Genomic DNA, 26,089 nt, shown 5'->3' on the forward strand with positions numbered 1-26,089 from the left:
CCATCCCGTGGGAAATCAGACCTGGGAGGATGCTTTCCTTCTCTGGAGGGTGGCTTGGGCTCTGCTGGGCAGAGGGCAGCGTAAGGTGAAGAGGCAGCCAACACCTGGCCTGAGCCCGCAGACCCTTCTCCACGCTCTGCTCCACATGGAGCTCTGCTTAAAGGGGCCCCTGGCCTCTGGTAACAGCCAGATGCTGGAACGACCTTCCCTCGGAGGGAGTGTGTAACAAAACCCATGTAATCAAAGGAGAATTAAGGAAAACGTACACAGAGAACCTCACGTCTCAGGGGCTTCACGAATCAGAGGTGGTGGAACCTCCACCAGACCATGAACCTCCTCCCTGTTTCCCACTTAAAACGACACCGTCCCTGGTGCCTGCCACTGAACAACTGAAGTCAGGAATGAATTCTACAGTTCATTCATAAAAAGCAAGCAATTTTAAAAAATGGCCAAGGGGCTTCCCTGCTGGCGCAGTGGTTAAGAATCCACCTGCCAACGTAGGGGGCACGGGTTCGAGCCCTCGTCTGGGAAGATCCCACATGCTGCAGAGCAACTAAGTCCCTGCGCCACAACTACTGAGCCTGTGCTCTAGAGCCCGTGAGCCACAACTACTGAGCTCACGTGCCACAACTACTGAAGCCCACGTGACTAGAGCCCGTGCTCCACAAGAGAAGCCACTGCAATGAATAGTCCCCACTCACGGCAACTAGAGAAAGCCCGCGCACAGCAACAAATGCCCAACGCAGCCAAAAATAAATAAATTAATTTAAAAAGAAAATGGGGCTTCCCTGGTGGCGCAGTGGTTGAGAGTCCGCCTGCCGATGCAGGGGACACGGGTTCGTGCCCCGGTCCGGGAAGATCCCACGTGCCGCGGAGCAGCTGGGCCCGTGAGCCATGGCCGCTGAGCCTGCGCATCCGGAGCCTGTGCTCCGCAACGGGAGAGGCCACAACAATGAGAGGCCCGTATACCGCAAAAAAAAAAAAAAAAAGAAAATGGCGAACACACATTTGAAACAGACTCGCTTTCACACAGTTAATAAACCGGATACCATTTTTAACCCATCAGATTTGTAAAAATTAAAATACTGATGGTGCTCAGTTAACAGCGGCCAGGCAAGCGGGCCAGTTGGCCGTCTCACACGTGTGGGAAAGCGTATGGGGGATCCTTCAGGAAGCGCTTATCCCATGATTTCTTCGGCTAGGCGTTTATTTTAATTATGCTCACAAAGAGGGCCAAGCACACATATGTACAAGGGTGAGGATGTTCCCACCCACTCTGGGGGCTATTATAGAGCACCAGAGGGGACTGACAGATCATTTAATGTGCGACATTGACACGGGAATACTACTGATATCTGGGTATCAAAAACCACGCAGACTTGTATGTGCTGAAATGGGAGGGTTTCCAAGATACGTCAGGTGGAAAGAGCAAGGGGAAGAAGGGTGCACAAGGTATGAGACCTTCTTCAGTTTAGACATATAAAGACAAAAACCTTACAGATGGAAGGGGAAATTACCGCTGACCGACTGCCTTGGGGGAAAGTGGAAAGAAGCTTTGTGTGCCGTTAGAATTTTCTAACAAAGAAAAGGGGAAAGGAGGGTGGTGGGCACACATACAGTGGAAGGATGGGCCCTCTTCATTCTCTTTAAACTTTTTTTCAAAAAGAATAAATACATAACCTGAATCAGGTTTTTAGACCTCATGTCCGGTTTGCAGGAAATGAGGGAATAGATAAATCCAAAAGATGGGACAAGCATACAGAAAATGGCCCTCTTGTCAAACAGAATGCGGTAGGAAAAAAAAGTGGTGTGGGAATGGAGGGAATCGACGAATACACTAAAACAGACCAAAAAGACTGTTCTATCAAATGCAGTACGCGATTTTGCTTGGATCCAATGTTAAAGGCGTTCTGAGGAGAACTGGGGAAGCCTAATTAAACACGGCCTGGGTTAGATAACATTAATTAGGTTAATTTTATTAGTTATGATTATGGTCTTATGGTTAACAGGAAAAATGTCCTTATGTTTTAGAGATGCACACTTAAATATTTAGGGAACACGTCTCATAAATACTTCAAAAACAAGAAGCAAACATGCCAAAATGTTGATTGCTGTAACTGGGTGATATGCATATGCAGATTCATTACACTCTTCTATTACTGTATGCCTAGACTTTTCATAAGAATAAAAAAACAATATCTAGAAAAAACTCCGGAATGATGTACATGAATTTTTTTAACACCTTATCCCTTGAATTGGGACTATGCCTGTTTTCTTTTGCTTTTTCTCTTATTTGCTTATCTAGATTTTCTACCTTCTGTCTACAATGAATATTATTTCGATGATTTTCCAAAGCTACGTACAACGATACCTATTTCTGGAGAGTTCAAGACAAGTTCCCTTTCTTCCCAGGCACCCTTGGCCTCCCGCCCCCAAGCACAACGCAGAGGAACAGAAGCCCCGATCCCCTCCGATCCCACCAAAGCCGAGTACCTTGATGCACTTGACCACTTTCCAAACTTGGTTTCAGAAAATGACCTACAGACACAGCCTGTCACAGAAGGGTAAGAGGTAACTTAACACAATGCCGGTGCACGACGCAACCAGACGAAACGTTGCTCCAAGAAGCGAAGCAGAAAGCGTAAGCAAAGTCTGGCTGCATCAGCAAGTGTAAAATTGGCTAGCAAACGGCAGACGGTTTAAGACAGAAATGGAACAACACAGGCTGTAGGAAAAGAGCATGAGGTATGCTGGCTGTGCAGTGGTGGAGGATGCATGAGTGCCTGACAGAAAGATGGAAGGGCAGATATTCCCGTGGTGGAAACGGATGCATCTAGTGCAGTGATTTGAAAATGCCCCTGAATCAAATCACTTAGGGAGCTCTGAAACAAAGAGATCCTTGGGTGTTAGCCCAGAGCCCCCTCATTTAGTTGGTCCGGTGAGGGGCCCAGGCACTTTTAAAAAGATGACTCTAGGGCTTCCCTGGTGGCACAGTGGTTGGGAGTCCGCCTGCCGATGCAGGGGACACGGGTTCGTGCCCCGGTCCGGGAAGATTCCACATGCCACGGAGCGGCTGGGCCCGTGAGCCACGGCCGCTGAGCCTGTGCGTCCGGAGCCTGTGCTCCGCAACGGGAGAGGCCACAATAGTGAGAGGCCCACGTACCGCAAAAAAAAAAAAAAAAAAAAAAAAATGATTCTAACATGCAGAGTGGGACTGAGGGCAGTGCTGTCCAACGGAACTTTCTATCAGGATGAGAACATCCTATTATCTGAGCTGTGTGATAAGACAGCCACCAGTTCTTTGTGGCTACTGAGAACTTGCAATGTGACAGTGTGACGGAGGAACTGAACGTTCAATTTCATTCGATTTTGGTTAAACAGGCACGGGTGGCGACAGGCTACCTTACTGGACAAAGCAGGTTTCTAGGGGATGCCATGAAACACCTGAATCACACAACTCCACAGCCGTACACACTTAACCGTTTCCCCCTGGAGAGAAGTCTCAGTGTCGTTAAGCCTTCTGGTGTCCTGAGAACAGCAACTTCAAAAATGAAGCGAATGCAAACAGCAAACCTGGGACAGCTCGGAGCATGCGCGTGGGCACCTGCACTCACCTCTCCTGCTTCGTGTTTCTCCTTCACACTTAGCAGCACCCCTCCCCCACCTTCCAGCCTAAAAGATCCATTCACTGGTTAAACTAATGACAGAAGCACTGAAGTCACGCTACATGTCACGTAATTTTTGAGGGTTTTCAAATTTCTTTGTCATTATAATTATTGCTGGGTGAAGATTTTCGTGTACGTATCTTCATACTAGAAGATGTGACACAATAAAAATGGCCTTTGTCCAAGGTCCCTGGCACAGAGCTCCTAAAACCCCCAGAATTTTCCTGGGTGACACAAGTGTCCTGTTATTGATAACAAGCCCCTTTGATCACACCTGCGTTTAATGAGGTGTCTCAGGGTGCGGGTCCCAGATAGCGTCCAGATGGGGCTGGTCACCAGAAAGACCCAACTTGTGGTTAGAGGGTGGCAACGTTCAGGGGCTGGAGATCGGTCGGGTTATAAAAAATCTTGAACAGTGAGATTCACGGGGCTCCCAGGTTGGTGGACCCACAGAGGTGCTGGAGGGGTGACAGGCCTGGACCAGACGTACCCGGTCCCCTGCATCTCTTCCATTCGGCCGTTCCTGAGTTGCATCCTTTACAATAAAGCAGTAAACGTAGTTTCCTGAGTTCTGTGAGTCACTGTAGTAGAGAAGCTGAGAGGGGTCGTAGGATCCCCCAAATCTGTAGCCAAGCTGGACAGAAGTGTGGGACCTGGGATGCACCTGATGCCTCAGGTGAGGGCAGCCTTGAGGGACTGAGCCCTTAAATCTCTGGAGTCTGACGCTAACTCTGGGTAGTTACTGCCAGACTAAGATTGAACAGTGAGACACTCAGTTGTTGTATCAACCACACACAGAACTGGTATTTGAAAAGACACCACATATTTGGTGTCCAAAAAACCCCAAACCCTCTCAACGACAAGTGCTATTTACATTGTCATGTTTTCATGTATCCTAATAAGCTACAGGTTGACCACGGACAGTAGATAAATACAGCCTTATCTAATAGCAAGATAAAGGTTCTGCCTCCGTGTGATGGAAGAAGCAGCTTGATTCACAATTACCCAAGGCTGATGACCTTCACAAGGGAAACGGGACAAATTCGCACAAAACCAGATGCTGCAAGATGTCCAGCAGGGGTACCCATGCCCGCATCCTCCAGAAAAAAAAACAGAGAAAAAGTTTCCCCATGGTACTGTTTAACTTCCTGGTTACTAGCTGTCTGACTCCAGTTCAATGATTAAAATAAAAACAACATACTGTGGTACCATGTTAAAAATTGTGTTTGAAGTAGTTAGTGACATTGAAAGATGTTGGCTATATATTATTAGAGAAACCAATTTCTAGAAAACACTGGGACCCAGAGCCTTGACCTCACTTTCAGAATAACTTACCCAGAGACTGTTTATTGTGCAATGATTTTCGTGCAATAAACCTTAGACAAGCATTACATTATCCCCCAGTGTTACAGATATATAAACAAATGACTAATATTAAGCCAATTCTCCCATCCCGAGGCCCAGAATCCTTCTTACTAAGCATAAAGATCTCTTCTTACCCAAACCTAATCCCCTCTTACCCATTTCTCCTCTGTCTCCATTTCAACACAGGACAGCGGCTCCAAGCCCACCCAGCCCCACCTCTCCTTCTCTTCCCAAGACACAAGGGTGGAATTTATTTTTTGTTAAGGGCTGTTTTTAAAGGGCCTCCCTCCTGAAAAATTCTTCGCAATTACACTACTGTTATAACTGTGCTTGGTGCTCCAGATATATTACTTTAAGGTGTTCCTTAAGCCCATGTTACAGATGAAGGAACCATGGCCCAGAGAGGTTAGAACAGATGGAGCGAGGGAGCAGGAGGGAGGAGGGGGCGTGGAGCCTGGTCTGGGGCACAGGAAGGTCATGGCTCAACCATGCTACGCAGTCCCCCAGTTAATTCTAGAGCCACCTGCATTCACCTCATTTCTCTTCGCTCCTGGGATGACCCTGAGAAAACCCAAATGGGGTCACAAGCCCAGGAAGAGGGGTTCTGGGCTGGAGGTTCAATGCTATGGTAGGACACAATCAAGTATATCGCTCTACATTGCTACGTCCATGGAAGGGTGGGCATCTGAGTCAGGTTGGAAGCAGGGGACAGTCCGTGTCTAGGAACAAACCACCCGTGCCATGCTTCTGAGAGCTGACAAGTGAGGTACAGAACCCACATGACCAAGCTGGGCTAGACGTCCAAACAGGTGGGACTAGGGAGTTCCCTGGCGGTCCAGTGGTTAGGACTCCGGTGCTCTCACTGTCGAGGGCCCAGGTTCGATCCCTGGTTCGGGAACTAAGCCACGTGGCGCAGCCAAAAGACAAAACAAACCGATGGGACTGTACCTCCCTCACTGCTCCATTCTGTCCTCATGTGGGGGGCGCCTGATCTCACAGTGAGCCACAAACGCGGAGGGCCCAGCGATGACCAAAGTTTTACAGATGTACTGCTGTGAGCCAAGCTGACTGCCAGCCACAGTACTAAGAAATCCTACGTGCAGACCCAAACCTGACGCTCCATGCCCGCACTCCCTAATCAGTTTAAACCCTCAGCTTCATCGGGACTTGAAGCCCGAAAGTCCAATCATAAAAAATTATGTCTAAGATAATCATCTAACCAAGCAACCACAGGCCCTATGACCCGCAGCATACGCTGCGCTGGGCATGAAGGGGCTACAAAATCAGCACGTGGGGCTTATAATCCAGTGAAGGAGAGGAGAGCCACATTCCAAGACCCTACGGAGACACTCGAGGGTTGAATCGTGAGGAAGTTACTACCACCTTCTCACGTGACAGCCACCTCACGTGTTCTTACAGAGAAAACCACCACTGCTTGACCTCTGGTCTTCCTGCATCACCAACTTCTCTTCCCTTTCTAAATGGGTTACTTCCTCTTTGAATGTGCCTCCATATTTAGCAAGAGAACTTTCTAGAAGCACTAAAGTAATTCTTTATTTTTGAAAGCCAGGTAGGTTGTATTTTTTAAAAAATATTTATTTAGTTATTTGGCTGCACCGGGTCTTAGTTGCAGCATGCGGGATCTTTAGCTGCGGCATGTGGGATCTTAAGTCGGGGCAAGTAGGATTTAGTTCTCCAACCAGGGATCGAACCCAGGCCCCCTGCATTGGGAGTGCAGAGTCTTAACCACTGCACCACAAGGGAAGTCCCAGTTGTATTTTAAAAGGACCTTTATTGTTGACTTAGAAGCAAGCTGGGCAGCAACAAGGAGGGACCTATAGACTGTCATACTGAGTGAAGTCAGTCAGACAGAGAAAGACAAATATCATATGATATCGCTTATATGCGGAATCTAAAAAAAAAATGGCACAAATGAACCTATTTACAAAACAGAAATAGAGTCACAGATGTAGAAAACAAACTTATGCTTACCAATGGGGTCAAAGGGGTGATATATTGGGAGATTGGGATCGACATATACATACTACTATGTACAAAACAGATACCTTAATAAGGACCTGCTGCATAGCACAGGGAAATCTACTCAATACTCTGTAATGACCTATATGGGAAAAGAATCTAAAAGAGAATGGATATATGTATATGTATAACTGATTCACTTTGCTGTACAGCAGAAACTAACACAACATTGTAAATCAACTATACTCCAATAAAAGTTAATTTAAAAAATTAATTAATGAAAAAAAAAAAAGTAAGTTGGGAGGAGGTAAGAAGAATGAATGTAGTGCATCTAAGGTATGGGCTACAGGAGAGGTGAAGACATCAGTGACTAGACCAGACTCAGCATTCTTCCTCACAGAGGAAAGGAAACAGCTGCTCTCGGGTCTAGGCAGGAGCCTGACGCTGATGTCCTAATGGGGCACTGATGCCCTCTGACCCTGAAAGTGTACGACCTATGTTCTGCTACCCCTCAAGAAACAGGTAGACAGGCCCCCAAACCACTTCCCCCTCCAACCCATCTTAGCTCATATTCCTTTGGTAACAAGGGACACAATCTCTCCCTTGAAATGCAACTCACAAAGGGGAAATGTAGTACAAACGTTAAACTGCAGACAGTGGTACCCTGGGTATGTTTTCCTAGAACTAAGAATTTAGAACAAATAAAATACTTTGCAGTCATATGATCTTCAAAGCACTTCCATACATATTACCTAACTTGATCTTCAAATCAACCCTGTGAAAAAGGCATAGCAGGGCTTATTAATTCCATTTAAAATCAAGAAAATGACACTATGAATAACTGTATGGTAACAAATTTGATAACTTAGATAAAATACACAAATTCCTAAAAAGACACAAGCGACTGAAACTGACTCAAGAGGAAATAGAAAATCTGAATAGATCTAGGACAAGTAAAGAGATTGAACTGGTAAATTAAAAACTCCCCCCGCCCACACACACACAAAAAGACCGGGACCAGACTGGTGAATTCCACCAAGTATTTAAAGAAGAATTAACATCAATTGTTCCCAAACTTCAAAAAGCTATAGAAGGAGGAAACACTTCCCAATTCATTCTATAAGGTCAATATGACCCTGATGCCAAAACCAAACAAAGATATCACCCAAAATACCAAACCGAAAAACTACAGACCAATATTTCTTATTGAAAATCAATGCGAAAATCCTCAAAATACTAGCAAACCAAGTCCACCAACATATAAAAAGGCGTGATTTACCCCAGAAATGCAAGGTTGGTTGAACATCTGAAAATCATTTAGTGTAATATACCACAGCAATAGAATGGAAGACAAAACCCACATGATCATCTCAATATACACAGGAAAAAAACTGACAAAATCCAACATCCTTTCATGATTTAGAAAAAAAACAAAACTCAACAAACTGGGAATAAAAAGGAACTTCCTCAACTTGATAAAATATATCTCTGAAAAATCCAGAGCCCATGTCATATTTAATGGTAAAAGACTGAATGTTTTTACCCTAAGATCAAGAAAAAGACAGGAATGTCAGCTCTTACCACTTCTATTCAGAATTGTACCAGAAATTCTAGCCAGGTCAGTTAGGCAAGAGAAAGAACAAAAATGCATCCAGATTGAAAAGGAAAAGTAAAACTATCTGTATTTGCAGATGACCCAATTTTTTGTACAGAAAGTTCTGAGGAATCCACCGAAAATTATAATAACTAATAAGTGAATTCAGCAAGGTTGCAGGATACAAGATCAATATGCAAATGTCAATTGTATTTCTATACACTTGCAATGAAAAGTCCAAAAACAAAATTATGAGAACAAGTCCATTTATAGTAGTATCAAAAAGAATAAAATACTTAGAAGTAAATTTAACAAAAGAAGTGCAAGATGTGTACTCTAAAAACTACAAAGCAGTATTTGAAGAAATTAAAGAAGATCTAAATAAATGGAAAGGCATCCTATGTTCATGGATTGGAAGATTTAATATTGTTAAGATGACAATCCTCCCCAAATTTATCTATAGATTGAACACAATCTCTATCAAAATTCTAGCTGGCTTCTTTGCAAAATTAACAGGCTGATCCTAAAATTCATATGGAAATGTAATGGACCTAGAATAGCTATAACAACCTTGAGAAAAAAGAACACAGTTGGAAGACTCACACTTCCTGATTTCTAAACTCACCACAAAGCTACCGTAATCAACACAGTGTGCATAAGGAGAGACATATAGCTCAATGAAACAAAATCAAAAGCTCAACCCTTACACCTCTGGTCAACTGATTTTTGACAAAGGTGCAAAGTTAATTAAAAAGGGAAAAAAACAGTCTTTTCAACAAATGGTGCTGGGGCACTGGATATCCACATGCAAAATACTGAAGCTGCACCACTTCCTCACAACATGTACAAAAATTGACTCAAAATTGATCAAAGACCTAAATGTAAGAGCTCAAACTATAAAACTCTTAGAAGAAAGCACAGTAGTAAATCTCTGTGACCATGGGTTAGGCAAAGCCTTCTTAGATATGACACCAAAAGCACGAGGGACAAAAGAAAAAAATACATAAACTGAACTTCATGAAAAGTAAAAACTCTTACACTTCAAACGATATAACCAAAAGAGTGAAAAGACATCCCACAGAATGGAAGAAAATATTTACAATTGGATATCTGATAAGGGACTTGTATCTAGACTACATAAAGTATTCTTACAACTCTAAGATAAGTAACCTAATTTAAAAATAGGCAAAGAATCTGGATAAACATTTTGCTAAAGAAGATATACAAGCAGCCAAAAAGTACATGGAAAAATGCTCAACATCGTTAGTCATTAGGGAAATACAAATCAAAACCACCATGAGATACCCCATCACACCTATAAAGATGGCTACAATCAAACAGATTAACAAGTGTTGGCTAGGATGCAGAGAAACTGAAAACCCCCATATACTGCTGGTAGGAATGTAAAATGGTGCAGCCACTTTGGAAAACAGTTTGACAGCTCCTCAAAATTAGAAACAGTTACCCTATGACCTAGGAATTCCACAATGAAAACATACACCCACACAAAAAGCTGAACATGAGTGTTCACAGCAGCACTATTCGTAATGGCCCAAACGTGAAAATAACCCGAATGTCCATCAACTGATGAATGGATACATAAAATACGGTTTATCCACAGAGTGGAATATTAATCAACAATAAAAAAAGAATGAAGTACTGACAGATGCTACAACATGGATGAACCTTGAAAACATTATGGTAAGTGAACAGAACCAGTCAGAAAAGACTACATATTGTATTAATTCCATCTATATGAAGTGTCCAGAATAAGCAAATCTAGTGAGACACAGAGTAGATTATCAGTTACCTAGGACTGGGGGTGAGAGAAAAATGGGGGATGAGTGCTAATGGGTACAGGACTTCTTTGGGGGGAGGTGATAAAATGTTCTTAAAATTAGACTGAGGTGACAGCTGCACAACTCTGTTCATATATTAAAAACCATTGAATTGTATATACTCTTTAAATGGCTGAACTGTATGTGTGTGAATTATATCTCAATAAAACTGTTTTTAAAAAAGAAGAGAGAACAAAGAGACTCAGAGGGTAACAGAGCAGAAGCATGTCCTGCAATTCCCACAAAATGTTCTACTATATCACAGACTTACATTTCAGAAAATGCTTTAAATAGTTTCTTATGTGTCACCTGTAGGAACACATACTTGAGAGAGGTGGTAGGTCTCACCATCACATCAATCTGGGATTTTAAATTTTTCTTAAGGAAGCCCACAACATGCTAGAGAAATTCTATTTACAGAAAGAGGAGAAAAAATGACATCACTCTTCTCTTCTACAACAGATGTAGCCAAGTATATGAACCATCTTAGAGACATGACAATTGGCATGCTCAAAAGGCTTTTGTTTTTGTTTTGGGGGTAGGGGGAGTTGTGTGCTTTTTAAAAGTCTTTTATGTATTTATTTTTAACATTGGACCTCTTCCCAGACCTCCCTCACACATTCCCTTGCTCAAACTACCTGTCTGCTGCTAATCGTCTGGGGAAGCCAAGGAGACCAAGGGGCCTGGGGAACAGGAGGCGGCCAGCTCCTTCCAGACTGAGCTCTGCAGGGCCTTATACCCTCGTCCCTTTTGGGTCCCCAAAGCAGAAACTGAGCACTCAAGACAGAGCTGATGCTCACGGTCACTGCTGAGCTGATGTCTGATACATACAGGACCCCCTTCCCACCTGATCATCTTTCACACAGAACAAAAGTACACAGAACAGCAGTGATAAAGCCGTTCAGCTCTATCCGCAGGAGCAACCCTTGCTCTTCACTTGACCCTGTCCCTTCGAAGACCCCCCTCCTTTCTGTGTCTTCCCTCCCACCTTTGCTCTCAAGTCTGAACCAATGGAGGGCTTCAGGAGGGAAACACAAGGGGTCTGACCTGAGAAGACTGTTAAAAAGGTACGTATTAGCATTTAGGGAAGCGTCCAAAATGTGAACATTTTTTAGAGCTTCACATCTCTGAGTTCCCAGTCCCTCTAATTCCCCCCAAGTTGAGACATACTTCATATACGTACGTTCTCAGCCACTCAGCCAAGGACATCAGCCTTAAAATGGAGTAGAAGTGCACTGTCCAGGGGCAGGACAACAGGATAGCGGGACAAGGAGGCCTTTTCCAGGACTGCTGGGTAGACCCTAAGGGTGGTGGCCGCAGGACTCACGTTCCCCTGACAACCACTGGGGCCCCACATCACGCAGAGCCTGGGAGTGACGAGGGGGTTCCAAGTGGGTGAGTCAAGGTGGGAAAAAGCACAACAGCCTTTTAAGTATGCTGCAATGTCCCCACTTACAGTGGAAAAACAGCACCAACACACACACGCACACCCTTGCCTGAGCCCAGACAACAAACTGATGGTCTAAACCTCCTCTTCCCCACCGTCAAAAAACAAAGACAAAAACAAAAACATTACCCAGGAGCTTGGGGGGTGGTAATTTATTTGCTTTTTGTTAAGAGATGGGGCCAGGTGCTGGAAGCTTCTAACTCCTGAGAGAGGCTCACTCTAATATTCAAGACTCCGCAGGTAAAGAATAATCTGGAAAGCCACTCGATAAACTGGAAAAGTTTGTACTAAGAATGACGAAAGTACTTCAAATTTCCAAACCAGCGCCCCATGCTATTTTATTTAAAAAGAGACCCAAACCCTACCCTCTGAAGGCCAAGGTGACCGTAAGGTAAGAGGGTGGGGCTCACTCATCCGGAGGAGTCCACCCCCAGGAGCCCCAGCCTTGCCCAGAAGCTGAGCCAATGACAGATGCGTCTTCTCTTCTCACTCAGGAGGTGCCCCTGGGTGTGGAACCACCTGGATTCGTCTGAGGCTACATTTCCAGTAGAGCAGAGACCCCTTGCACAGACAGAAGCCCTCCCCAGAGCCTTCTGCTCCAACCCCAGCAGGCAGCAGGAGCAGAGGAGAAAGGGCGCGTGCTAACAGAGCTAGCAGAGACCTGAACTTCACTCTACTGCTGCCAAACCACCATAATACGCATCTCTTTAGAAATCATTACTAGAGCATTCAAAACACCAACTGCCTCTCTCACGAAGCAGCAACCACCCACACAGCTGGGAAGCAGACGCAGGATAAAGAAAAAGAGGGAGAATGTTGGGCAAGAGGGAGAGGGGAGCCTCCAGAGCAGGCAGATGACTCCGCAGCAGGACGGGGACCCTGGCTGAAGCCCACGCCACGGCTCCCGCCTCCTCTGCTCCTGCACCCTAAGAAGAGGGGCAGAAGGAGAGGTGGGGATGCAGGGAAGAGGCCCCAAAGGAAGGCGTAATGGGCTTCGTGGCAGGCAGCCTCCAAGGCAGCCCCCAGTGAGCCCCCACCTCCTGGTGTTCACGCCCTTGGACCCGTGTAACCAGAAGGATACTGTGGAAATAACAGAGTGTGACTTCTGAGGCTGTCATAAGAGATGCTGCAGCTGCCGTGCTGCAAGAACACTAAAGCAACCTCACGGAGAGAGGTCCACCTGAGGGGTAAAGAACTGAGGCCTCCCACCAACAGCCAGGCCGAGGTGCCAGCCGTGAGTGAGCTGCCCGACGAGGGGCTCCAGCCCCAGTCAAGCCTCCAGATGACTACAGTCCCAGCCAACACTAGGAATGCATTCTCACAAGCAACCCCAAGCCAGATCACCCCGCCAGGCTGCTCCCAAGTTCCAGACCTATGAAAACGATGTGAGATGATAAACGTCCAGTGGTTTAAGCTGCTAATCAGCTTTGGAGTTATGTTATGCAGCAATACATAAACAATACCAGACTCTGGGAAATTCTTCTTTCTACACCAAAATAGGGGCAGAGTCCCAGGAGACTGCACACGTCTCCACGCACCTGCCTTTCCTCACCCACACATGACTCACAGGTGGAGAGGGAAGCAAGAGCTATGACGAGTGTGTCCATTCCCTGTTTATTTCTCATGGATGAGCAGAAGCTGAGCATTAAGGAAGCAAAACGTTTTCAATCCAACGGCACTGCTTACCCTATGATGCTTTTTCTTTTTTCCCTTCTGACTCGATGTCTAACTTGTGTGTAAACTTCTGATGTTCAAAACTCTTAAAATACATTTTATACTTCATATGTTATATATGCTAAGTTAACACATGTGGAAGATGTAATCTGGGCTTCCCTGGTGGCGCAGTGGTTGAGAGTCCGCCTGCCGATGCAGGAGACACGGGTTCGTGCCCCGGTCCGGGAGGATCCCACATGCCGCGGAGCGGCTGGGCCCGTGAGCCATGACCGCTGAGCCTGCGCGTCCGGAGCCTGTGCTCCGCAACAGGAGAGGCCATAACAGTGAGAGGCCCGCGTACCGCAAAAAAAAAAAAAAAAAGATGTAATCCCCTGATGATTTTTTTAAAAATTACTATCATTTAATAAGATACTAAAGAAGATGCTTTCCCCCATCACACACTCTGTCCTGGCAACGTTTTAAGAACTTTTATTTCCTCTGATAGGTCTTCTCTTAAGTCAGCGAAGAGAGGGAGATTCATACCTTCCCTGTGAGCTGTATGTGTGATCTTCAAAGCTGAACTTACGACCCCACTGCTGTAAAAGCTGTGGCCTCGATTTCCCAGTTTTTAGACCGGAAATCACATGTGTCCTATCTCACAGCATCACTGTTATAAAATCAAATAAGATGCTGGAAAAAAAATTGCTTTCAATACATACGATAAATACAGCTGAAACAGAAAGCTGGGGGTCTGTTAGGTCAGAATCTTGCAGTGGGAAAGCTGGAGATCAAGAATTTGCTGTCGTATTTCCAGCAATGACATAGGGCAGAGGGACTGGCTAGGACAATGTCTGCGTCTGCCAAGCAGAACTGCCAGAATACATTTTCCATTTGTGAATTAATGAAATACTCCGTTTGGCTACTATCCTCTTGTGAGTTCGGCCACTATCCTCTTGTGAGTTTGGCCATCATCAATCTAGGCTCTGGGGATCTAATCATGTTTGTGAGAGGCCATAAAATTAGGTTCATGTCCACCCCAAGGTGAGGGTGAGACCTTGAACTCAGAAACGGCAATCCCCTCCTAGGCCCAAGGTTAACAGTTATCAAATCCCCACAGAGACAGCTGTTTTGGGTGGATCAACCATGATCTCCCGTCACTAAGTCACTAATCTGAGTTTAGAAGACCGTGACGAAATGGCATATACTGCTAGGGCTTCCTATGAACAGTATTATTGATCACTTGGAAAAGGTACTATGACTGCTCTTTAAATGTTTAAATGGCTTTAGACCACATCCATTTTTTATGTGGAACATTAAGTGGTAGCAACGTAATTTTAGCAGGGCTGCTGACACCCCCTGCCCATACACCAGAGAAAATGCCTCCACCGCCAGAAGCTATCAAAGAAAGTTATACTGCTTTATTTGATGCTCAGGTAAGCCCCAAATCGGGAAACGCAAGTCTGAGGTGAGTTCAATCATTACAATATTTAAGAAGGTCTTGAATTTGCTATTCACCTTAAAAGAATAATACTGCTTTGACAGTTACTAAAATCTTCACTTCCGGCAGGCACACTCTGCCCCTGCCCCCAAGTGTTTTATTCAACAGTCTCTGCTGGAAAAATGATACTTTTCCCCCAAGAGTACACTGTCCTTGGGTGGAGCATCATATAGAGGTAGAGATGCTCCCTACATGGCTCCTTTACATTGTTATAAATAAAGCAACAGAGAAACATGGCCTGATCCCATTTACTAACTAGTGAGAACCTCCAAGCTGATAGCTACAAACATTAAACGGGTGGGGGTGGGGGGAGGGAAGGAATTGTATCATGTAGCTGAGGTTTTCAAGCCTATCGTTGAGATGTTTTCTCTTACAATAATCTAAAATAGTGCAATATAAAAATTTAAATTGTGAAAAAGCCTATCACATAAAAAAATTGAAAATAAAAATAAAAAGAGCATTAATCTGGAATGCTGTCAAAGGAGCCACATGGGTTGAACTGTCGGACTAGGTAACATTAAGGGTCCTTATTAGTCCCATTACTTCTAGGACATTCTAATAAAGCAATCCCTGCGGTAGGAGCAGGGAAAGGATGTCAAACTAAATCCCTAGGAGAACCACACTCATAGTTTCGACTAGAACATTTCAAGAAGTACCTCATGAAAAATGTTTGCTTATACATGTAGCCCAAAGCCTTAGAATCAAAAATCTAAGGCTCAGATTTTAACAAGATCTCCCTTCTAGGTCTTGTATAGATAGTCTAAAACAATCCAATAAAGACATCATATCAACCACACAACCTATACCAACAATACACCACAGCAACAGTCAAATTACAAACGCACAAACACCCAAAGCTACATTAAATACACTTAATGGGCAAAAGTGAAAAGCCTCTATGATTGTACTTGTACTTAAATGATTCCAAAATTCTCCCCATTCTTCCCTAATTTCCTTTTTTCTCAGATCTTTTAGTCAATTGAAAATTAGGTATATTGACAGACCAAAACATTGTTTTGCAAGGGAGACCAACAGTCAGCCCGAACTAGTCTCTCCGTGATGCCTTACCTGACCATTCAGGCCTACAGGAAGGGCACCCAGCGCCCACAGTTCATCTGTTAATCAGCTACAGCCTTGTAGCTTTTTTTAAATGAAGTTTAATTACTTAAACTTTATAATTTTACCAAAATTGTCGTAAGTGTGGATCTCAGTCGGCAAACTCTTCTGTAAAGAGCCAAACAGTAAATATTTTAGGCTTTTGCCCATCTTTCTTTCAGTCTCTATTCCGAGTACTCAACCTGCTATCTTAGTGCAAAAGCAGCCAGACAACAGCGAAATGCACAAGTGTGGCTGCGTGCCAACGAAACCTCATTTATGGGCCCTGAAATCTGAACTTCCATATATTTTTCAAACAAAATATGTTTCTCCACCATTTAAAAATGCAGAAACCATTCTCAGCTCTCAGGCAGAACAGTAAAAGGCAACAGCAGGCCAGATTTGGCCTATGAGCCACCATTGGCTGATGCCTGATTTATACTAACCCAAACTGTGTCGACAAACAAGTCTGCAGTCCCCACAGGCCTCCAGCAGTAGATACCTATGCACTGACCCTGTTTATCTCTCTCCTTCTGTTCTGGAGGACCACAGTGTGTGTCTGGAATATCTAGCCATCTAATCAACACATCAAACAGGGTAGTTTTGTTCCAAGGGCATAGAGAGCTTCAGCGTGAATTAAAATTCCCTCTCTCAAAGAAAGGTAACAACCTGTAAATAAAGGGATGTGTGTGTGTGTGTTGAGGGGAGGTGTCAATTAACAGAGGACAGCCACTGCAGCTTTCGCTTTTATGACCCAAAACACTGGACAAAACCACAGTCCATAGCACCAAAAAAACCCAAACAACAAAAAACAGATGAACTTGAGATTGTGCCTTTCAAAAGTCCTTTCCTAGGTGATGTCTCCTTACTGATACATCTCCCAGCAAAGAGAAAGAGTTAACACCAGCAATTTAAACACCCTTTGCGGAGGAAGGCAGACAGACAGCAAACACAGAGCTATCAGCCCAAGCACTATAGCCACATTCTGGTACATTCAAGAAACTTCTTGGCCTACAGTTTTATTTTAACAGTTAGTCTGAAACCGGCTTCTATCTGTGGCTTAAAAAAACCGTACAACCTCATCCACTGTCTAATTCCTAGTATGGTATACAATCCTGCCTTAAGAAGAGTTATTACAGGCCCATCTCAGGGATACTGCGGGTTTGGTTCCAGACCACTGAAATAAAGCAAGTATTGCATATAAAGTGAGTCACATGCATTCTGTTGTTGTTTTCCCAGTGCATAAAAAAAGTTATGTTTATACTATACTGTAATTAAGTATGCAATAGCATTATGTCTAAAAAGACAATATATATACTTTAAGTAAAAAGCACTTTATTACTAAAAAATGCTAAACATCATCTGACAATGCAGGGGTTGCCACAAACCTTCGACCCGTAAAAAATGTTGTATCTGGGAAGTGTAGTACCATGAGATACGTCTGTATAGAGTTCAGACACTTTAGGTCCCTAAAAAGCTTCCAATAAAAAGAAAATTAGTTCAAAATAGATGTAGATGTTTCCCCAAGTTCAAAGAATTAGATGGAGGTTGGGATGGAGCCCGTGGGTACAGTACATGGGATGCAGCCACACATTTGAGGGCCCTTCCACACCAGGAAGCCAGGATCTTCTACATATGTTAATTCCAACCCTGACCAGCTAACAACTCATAGATCATCCCCAGAGAAGACAGAGTCTTACATGATCTATACCTGCTGTTGCCCCATGTCCTGAACCACAGAAACATGAAAGACTAACCTTATCAGGAGCCAAATAATCCACAATTTTTGGAGAAAGAGAACCATCCAGGCCCAGAAATTAGACTTAAACATTAGACTCCAGAAACTTTTGTCCACTGATCTCTTTCCTGGTCAGCCTTGTGCTTTGGCTGTATTTTTACACGTACTGTGTATGCATGACAAGGCCATCAACAGGGCTCCGGACAAGGACTGGGTGTTCGGGAGAAGAAACCCTAGAAGGCAGGATACTGCCAGGCTGATGAGGAATCATGTTATCTAAAGACCCTAAATTGAAAGATTTCATAATATGTAGTGGCTGTTTCCTAGGATGTACCCCTGCCATATTCATGGTCCGCAATCATGATCTCCTCCACTGAGCTTTCTTGGTTCATAAACTCTCTAAAAGGAAAACTTCAGGAATTCCCTGGGGCTCCAGTAGTTAGGACTCTGCGCTTCCACTGCAGGGGTCACGGGTTCAATCCCTGGTTGGGGAACTAAGATCCTGCAAGCCGCACGGTGTGGCCAGAAACAAACAAACAAACAAAAGACACAAAAGGAAAACTTCTAGAAAGAGTGAAAAAGAGAGTATGAGCTACAAGTTACTAAAACTTGTAAAAATGAGTCAGTGGCACAGGAAGGACCAAACAATTGGGTCTGTGTGGTTCTGGGGGCCTGCGCCATACTGGCCTCCATTCAATTAGCAAAGAATCTGTCAGGATGAATCAGACTACCAGCTGACAGGATGGTGAGGAAGGGGGCGGCCCAGGCTGAGCAATTCAAAGAGGCTTTCAAACAGCTACTTAACGTGTCTTGTGAGCTTTATTTGAATTTGAGGGGAAGGTCACAGAATAGTTCTCTCAGGCTTTCAAATCTCCATTCTGATCTGCCAATCCTGAGAGAAGAAAAAGGGAAGCTATGAAGCGGCATCTCTGTCACTGAGACTGCTACACAGCAAAGTGCCACACACAAGTCCTCCCACACGCAAACCTGCCTGTTCCCACACGGTCTCTGCCTGAACCCATGGTACAAAGCAGCCCGGGGACAGTCGGGGGAGTTCTCAGCAGGGCAGCACGGTATGGAGCTCACCATTAAAGCAAAACCACATCACAAAAAGCTGATATCATTTCCCCAGTAATTCCAGCTCCGTCACGAAGTCCAGCACAGGGAACCTGACCTCCCGTGGCGACCCATGAGGAAGCTGCTAAGCAAGAAAGCAGAATCACTGTTGGGAGAATAAATTCATGATCAGATCAAAAACTAGGTAACTGGATAACTGAAAGCTGGCTCTACTTTGTCACTGCAGGTGACAGTGACAGACACTGGAATAGAAAAAGCATGTGAAAAGGACATCCCTCCTAGATGCCCGTCTCCAGGCAGCAGCCCGCCAGCCTTTGACAAAGGAGTCAAGGCATCATCCCTCTGCTCAGAGCCCTCTGCTGTGGGCTGGACTGTGCTCCTCCAAAAGACAAGCTCAAGCCCTAACTCCCCACACCTTGGAATGTGGCCTCATCTGGAAGTACAGCTGAGCCTTGAACAACGTGGCGGTTAGGAGTTCCGACCCCCGACCACCCAGCACCGTTGAAAACCCTCCACATCAGCGGTGCTGCACCTCCAGATTCAACCAACCGTGGATCGTGTAGTACTCTAGAACATACTTACTGAAAAAAACCTGTGTGAGTGGACCCGCACAGTTCAAACCCACGTGGCTCAGGGCTCCGCTGTGGTATCTTTGCAGTAATCCAGTCAAGAGGAGGTCAACCTGCATTAGGGCGGCCCCTAAAACCAATGACTGGTGTCCTTATAAGTCAGCCACGTGGAAGACACAGAGACACACAGGGAGGAGCTGGCCATGGAATGAAGGAGGCAGAGAGGGAAGTTTTGCTGCCACAGGCCAAGGAACACCGAGAACTGCTGGCAACCACCAGAAGCTAGAAGAAACAAGGAAGAATCCTTGCCTAGAGCCTTTGGAGGGAGCGTGGCCCTGCCAACACCTTGATTTCGGACTTCAGGCCTCCAGAGCTGTGAGAGAATCAATTTCTGTTGCTTCAAGCCGCCCCGTTTGTTTGTGGCGCTTTTGAAAGGCAGCCCCTTCCTGTCTCACTCAGGAGGAAAATCAGTGCCTCGTTACGAGGTGACCCAGGTCTCCCCCGACCCGGCTGACTGTGGCTCCCAGAGCTCCCTGCCCAGCAGGTCGCTGCAGCCACCCTGGCCTCTTCCCTGGTCCTCGAACATGCTGCCACCCTGCCACCACGCGCCGGCCCACGCGCAGGCTGCTGCTGTCTCAGACCTTCGCAGGTGCCATCCTCTGCTGGAAGATTTCTCGGGAACCTGCACAGCTGTTCCCCTCAATCCTCCTTCAGGGCTCTGCTCAAGTCCCCTGATCATTTGGGCTCCCCCACCCCACATCGGCCTTCAGCGCCTCCTACCCGCCCCCGCTCTGTTCCCCCTTCCCCTGCTTTATTTTTCTCCAAAATCCTTAGGACAAGCTGACATATACATTTTGCTTAACCTCTAAGAGGCCCGTCTCCCTCTGTAACGCTGGCTTGCGGAGATCGGGACTGTTTCACTGCTGAACCCCAGCCCACTCTGTTTACTGGATAGCTAAATGCATTCGATCAGGACAGGTGAAATTTTACTCAAAACTGGCTGTGTGACAAAAAGGGTTTCTACTAATGAAGCGGAACAGCAACAGCTTCTGCAGATGAAGGGCAGGCTCCAGGCTGGGCTCTGAGGGGCCGGGGGAGAATCTCCCATCTCGGGTGGACTCAGGGGCTCACTACCACCCCTGGTGGAAGAGGGAGCAGTAAACAACTTTGAAACAGCCTCTTAAGCGTCCTCCTCATCTAAAAAAGTCAACTCTTACCTATAATTCTTGTCTCCAGCCACACCCTGTAGAAAGTGAGTTGGCCTGAGAAACGTGTGAAGCCAAAGCTAAACATGCCTCCACCACGGCATCACCACACACAGTTTTGTTGTTTAGGGGCCGAGGGGAAGGGCCCAGCAGGAATGTTCTGATAATGATCATCTCATACTGCAAATGTACAGCCTACATCGGGAAGAAAGCCTCTGACCACCACATTCGTAAAAAAAAAAATAAACAAATAAACAAGAAAACCGTTTCAAATGAGCCAGGAGCTTTCAAACAGCTCCGGCTTAGTAAGGAGATAATCCCAACCTTTTCAAATGGCCCTAAATTAACACTTTTCCTTCCCTCATTTACATTTTCAAACCTTTAAACAAAATAAGGCCAAAAAGGAAAGTCTTTCTTTACCTTGGGTTTTGGCCCCAGGGCCTGCCAGTCCTAGGTGTGAATCACAGGATTCCTTGCAAGGTGATCTGATGGGCGTTTCGGCTTCAGGGGTCTCAAAATTACCTTCAGAATCCGAGCTGCCAAGGGGGAAAAATGAGGAATTACCACTTTCAACGGTATTTCCGACACCCTTTATAGTCTACATATCCGCAAAGTCCAGTATTTTTGCCTAATTTTACAACCTGCGCGTCCTCAGCATGGGCTGGCCTGTGGGAGCTGCTGCCGCGCCCTCCTCGGGCTTCTGTCTGGCCTCCTGTCTCCCTGAAATCTCCTCCATCCTCAGGAGACTTTTTCCAGCACCATTTTTTTTTGAGGTCATCCTTCCCTCTGATACCCCAAAAAAGCCCTTTCAACAGACTCCTTTTCTCACAAGAGCCCTTTCCTGGAGGTTGAAAAATTAAATTGCCCCCTCGTTCTAAAAAAAATTAAGCCAATATTCGCCATGATGCCTTTTTCTTTGGTAGGCCTCTACCTGTCTGGAACTCACCCGGCCAGAGGCCGAGGATGCTGTCACCTGCCTTCCGCAATCACACGGGTGACAGCTCAGCAGACACCACCATTTCTCACCAGCTGCCAGGAGCCTGTCATCACGCGACCTTCTTTACTAAGGCTGCATTTTCGGGACACAGGGGAACCCCCAGGAGGGCCTGGGAGCGACTTCTTCCCCACAGGGAAGGCCCCAAGTTCCACCGGGTGTGACCCACGACTGTGTGTGTGTGTGTGTGTGTAGGGGCGGGGGGCTGGGGGCTCGAAGCTTAGAGAAAGTGACCGAGGCAGACGGGGATGCAGAGAGACTGCAGATTCTGGGTTAGGTTCAGAAAGATCATACTGAAACGGGGGGAAGAAAAATACCCGGGAGGACAGAACATCCTGAACCTTCGAAGGCACAGCGGGGACCTGGTTACAGACAGGGACGCAGCATTGCCATGAACACGGTTACGCGGGTGGCGACCACACACACGCACACAGACTGAGCCGCAGATGGATGGATGGATAGCAGCGCGTTTGCATTTTGGCAGGAACGCGTGTACTTGCCTGAAACTCAAGGATTTGGTCTCGGCTTGCGAGTCCTCCTCCTCGGGGTCGCCCTCGGGCCCTCCGGCCTCGTCCTCTCCGGCGACCCCGCCGCGCACCGCGGACCACGTCCATTTCGCCCACTGCACTGGGGACAGGATCTGCCAGGGGCTGAACGCCATGAGCGCGGCTCCTCCGGCTCCGGCTCCTAGGAGGATGGGAAAGGGGAGAGCCCTTTTTCCCTTTCAAAATGGAGGGAACCGGTGACAGGCGCCCGGACGCGTTTCCAGCGGAGGCGCGGATGTGGTTAAACGAGCGCCGTCGGGGGCCCGGGTGGAGCGCTTCCTCTCCTCCGGCTGGCAGCGCCGCTTCCTCCGCGTCCTCTTTCCTGAACGTGCGGCCACGGCGCCCCCGCACCCGGCGACTCCCGCGGGGGAGATGCCTCTCCTGGGGCCTCCTCGGGGCCCGGGCCCACGACGCCCGGCGGCTCGGCCTTGGCTGCACGGCGGCTCAGCTGCTCCCGGTCCCTGCGGCCCGGCTCCCGTCTCCCGGCTCCCGCCTCTCGGCCGGCTGGGCGCGCATCAGCTGCGGCGGAGCCGCGCCCCAGGAGCCGCCCCCTCGGACCGTACTACTCGCGCCCGCGGACGGGGGCGCCCGCGGCGGCGGCACTTTGAAGCGCGCGCGCCCGCCGGATCCCCCCGGCTTCGCGCCACAGTGGTCGCGCCCTCCCTACGGGAAGGGGCTTCTCTGCTAAGACCCTGGCCGCTGGCCGAGCACCCGGGCGCCGGGAAGATCCGTTTTCCGTGTACGTGCACGCTGGACTGTGCCTCCTTCCCTTTTTATTTTTATTTTCTCATCTTGCTACTGCGACTTAATGGCGTTAGTGATACTGGATCGCAGAGAAGTTCAGCCCCTTATTATAAAAAACTCTGAGGCCGCTGTTGACTGTGTTTTCCCCTCCCTAATAGGACGGCGTGGAAGATTTCAGACTGTTCACCTTCAACCTTCAGATCCCTCAGCAACGCTGCAAGAGTAGCCAAGGGCTGGGATTTTAGATGCTTTGTGGCTCCTCAGTCCTCACTGGTGGAACTGCCGTGGCGAGGTCTTGGGTAAAGGGTGCTAAATTACCCTGTGAAATTAGAGCTTGATCCGTTTCCCATTCTCCTTTTTGAGGCATAACTTCTAAGTGTTTGGTCTCTGACTCCGTTTGCTGCTTCCGAAGTCTGCCAACAGGCCTAATGATTTCAACCTTCAAAATAAAAACCCTCTGTGTTTGAAGGGAGAGGCAGGGAAGTAGCAGAGCTCTCCTCCGATTTTCTTCATTTTCTATCAAGGGATTCTACTTAGGGATTGCGCCTCTCAGAATCACCAAGGCACCAAGCGAACCTGCCTCAAACAACCAGGCTTCATGATCTCCTTGCCTGGATAAGGCGTTTCTTGTACTACTGTAATTTCCAGAGTTGCACGTTCCCACAGAGACAGCAGCTCCAGAATTTAGAACAAAGTCAGGCTGAAACTGCCACACGGACGTCTCCACTGAAAGGGGTTGGCAAAGCAAACTGTTGATGAATCATGACTGTCTTACACATTTGATAACAAAAACAAAAGCAAAAATAACGCAAGATCAGGCGTGGCAGGTAGTCTCACCATAAGAGACGGATGGGGGTTCGCCTGCACTCTAGACTAGAGGGCTGGGATGTCTGGATGCTTTAGAATTCATCCAGCTCCTTCCCAGAGATAAATACAACTGTCTTGACCGTACTGGAGACTACAAAGATGAGAAATAAGCAGGAGTCGTTTTTTTTTCGGGTCTGCATGAAATACGCCACAATACTATCCAACGGGTCATATTTTTTGGTTTATGGCTCACCACACAAACCTTCAGATTGTAAGGTTCCCCCCAAGTTCCTGGATCTGACACGTGTTTTGTTGCCCTGTAGCTGGCATATAGTAGGTCCTGTCCGTTCTTCCTCCTGAGCGGTTCTCGAAACTTTTCCCTCCTCTGCATCCCCACTGTGACTGACATAATTCCCACACTCCCTAGTTTTCATAGATCTACTGTAAATGTGTCCAATTGGTTCTACCTCTGAGGGTCGTCTCGGCTGGGGTCACCCTTGCCTGGCTGATCTGTGACTTGCGCTCTAGTCTTGCTATTCCTGCTCCCCTCTCCTCCGACCCTTTGTAGTCGTAGCCATAATCTCTACAGAATTGGTTCTGAACTTTAATATGTCCAAGAATCATCTGGGGCCCCTCTTTAAAAGTCCAAATCCAAATTGCCAGCAGATTCTGGAAATCTGTATTTTGACCAAGTGTCCTGGGGAATTTCTTCCACAGGATAAATTTGGGAAACAATGACCAGCTTGAGCCATAACTGCTGCATCAGCAACAATCTCCCTTTTGCCTGCAGTTTTGCACCCTCTTCCCCACCCCCCCCCACCCCCCGTCCTGGCCTCCACCCCCATGTCAAGCCCCCAGGCCCTGACTGCCCAAACTTCCTTCCTCACCCAGCGCAGGTATCTACCCTGGGAAAACAGACTGATTTCTCCCTGCTTTCTACCATCTCTATACCCCGAACATTCAGAGAGACTTTGACTGTGGCCCTTAGGTAGTTTTGAAATAGGGTACCATTAATAGCTACACCAGGACAACAGGCATAAACCAGGACGTCCCAGGACATAAGGTCACCCTACACTTAGCGCACTACATATAACATATTTGTTTACATGTCTCTCCCACTTCTGGACCATAAGCTTTTAAACGGAAGGACCACGTCATATTTATGATTTATTTTTGTTTCCCCAGAAATCAGGACAGGGCCACACACTCGGTAGGGTGTTGTATAAATGTGCAGAAAATGAATATTCCAGTTTACAACAGACCTTCTAAGTTTGGCTAGGGTGACATAAATTCCTAAAGCCTGACTCTTCTGGGGAAATCAAGATTTTGAACCAGCATAGCACAGAAACCAGATGAGTGATGGCCCCAGCAAGACAAAGCCCAGACTACAGAGCAATTTCTTGAAATTAAAGAGGTAAATGCCCAGATTTCTGAAAATCTCTGCAAACTCCTGGACTTAACGTGAACAGCAATAAAGTAAGTAATTACTCTATAGCCTGAATTATTTTTATTGTCTAGAATAAATAATGAGGCTGATATGTCAATTTTCCGGTAACTCTGGTAAAGACTGGGCAATGTTTGACAACCAAGGAAAACCATCATTTTGCTGCTAAGCCCTTAGCTTCAAGGAGCAGAATGTCTGCAAATGGAATGTCTTTGTTTTGGAAGTGACCGTAAGCACAGGAACGGCCCATCCGTTCTCTTCCTTCCTCTGCTCCTTGGCCTTCACAGAAGCTTTGGATCAATACACCATGAAAATCTAAAATGAAACTCCCTGAAACACTCCACACAGGTGGCCCGGCCAGGCACATACCTCGCCGCTAAGGGATGCTCCAGAGGGGTCTGTGAAATGGGTCTCTTTGGTAAAAAGTAAAATAAAATAAAATAAGATAAACTATATGAGTAAGCAAATTCACACAGGCAAACAGCTATCCATTCAGTGGCGCAGCTACTGTGAGAATGTCTGGGGGCATGTGGCAGGAGGGGAGGGCGGAGGCAGGGTGGGGCCTGACCGGGAAGGATCCTTCTACTGTTAAGGAGTAGATCCTAACTCAGATTGAACTGGATCTTGCAGTAGGGGGAGCAAACACAAGTCCCTACCTAGGTAGTGTGAGGGAGCGACGAGGCCTGGGTGGCAGCTGGAGAACCCTGAGGAGGCTAAGGGGCGGCCCGACCCAGTTCCTGGTGCCCATCTAACAATCTCCCAAGAGAAACCCAAATCCTGGCTTTTATAAGACATCTTCCAAGCTTCCATGTTTGTTTGTTTGGCCGTGTG

The 26,089-nt window shown here is 46.5% G+C and overlaps 1 protein-coding gene across 11 annotated transcripts in view; it reads right to left on the bottom strand.

Moving 5' to 3' along the window:
- Window positions 1-26,089, bottom strand: part of TACC1 (transforming acidic coiled-coil containing protein 1) — a 112,855-nt gene that overhangs the window by 36,201 nt on the left and 50,565 nt on the right. For 3 of the 11 annotated variants that reach the window (XM_033415062.2, XM_049704271.1, XM_049704272.1), the window contains exon 2: window positions 21,145-21,260. The exons of 2 other annotated variants lie outside the window; for them this stretch is intronic. Coding sequence is in view for 8 of the 9 variants with exons in the window: in XM_049704271.1 (XP_049560228.1) it covers window positions 21,145-21,260 (116 nt within the window). In the remaining variant the exon portion in view is untranslated. Of the gene's footprint in view, window positions 1-21,144; window positions 21,261-22,218; window positions 24,544-26,089 lie in introns of those variants that run through there. 6 more of the 11 variants (XM_033415059.2, XM_004284892.4, XM_033415060.2 and 3 more) reach the window with 6 other exon arrangements.

Source organism: Orcinus orca, chromosome 21 (genome assembly GCF_937001465.1).
Source record: "Orcinus orca chromosome 21, mOrcOrc1.1, whole genome shotgun sequence".
Classification (NCBI taxonomy): Eukaryota; Metazoa; Chordata; class Mammalia; order Artiodactyla; family Delphinidae; genus Orcinus; species Orcinus orca.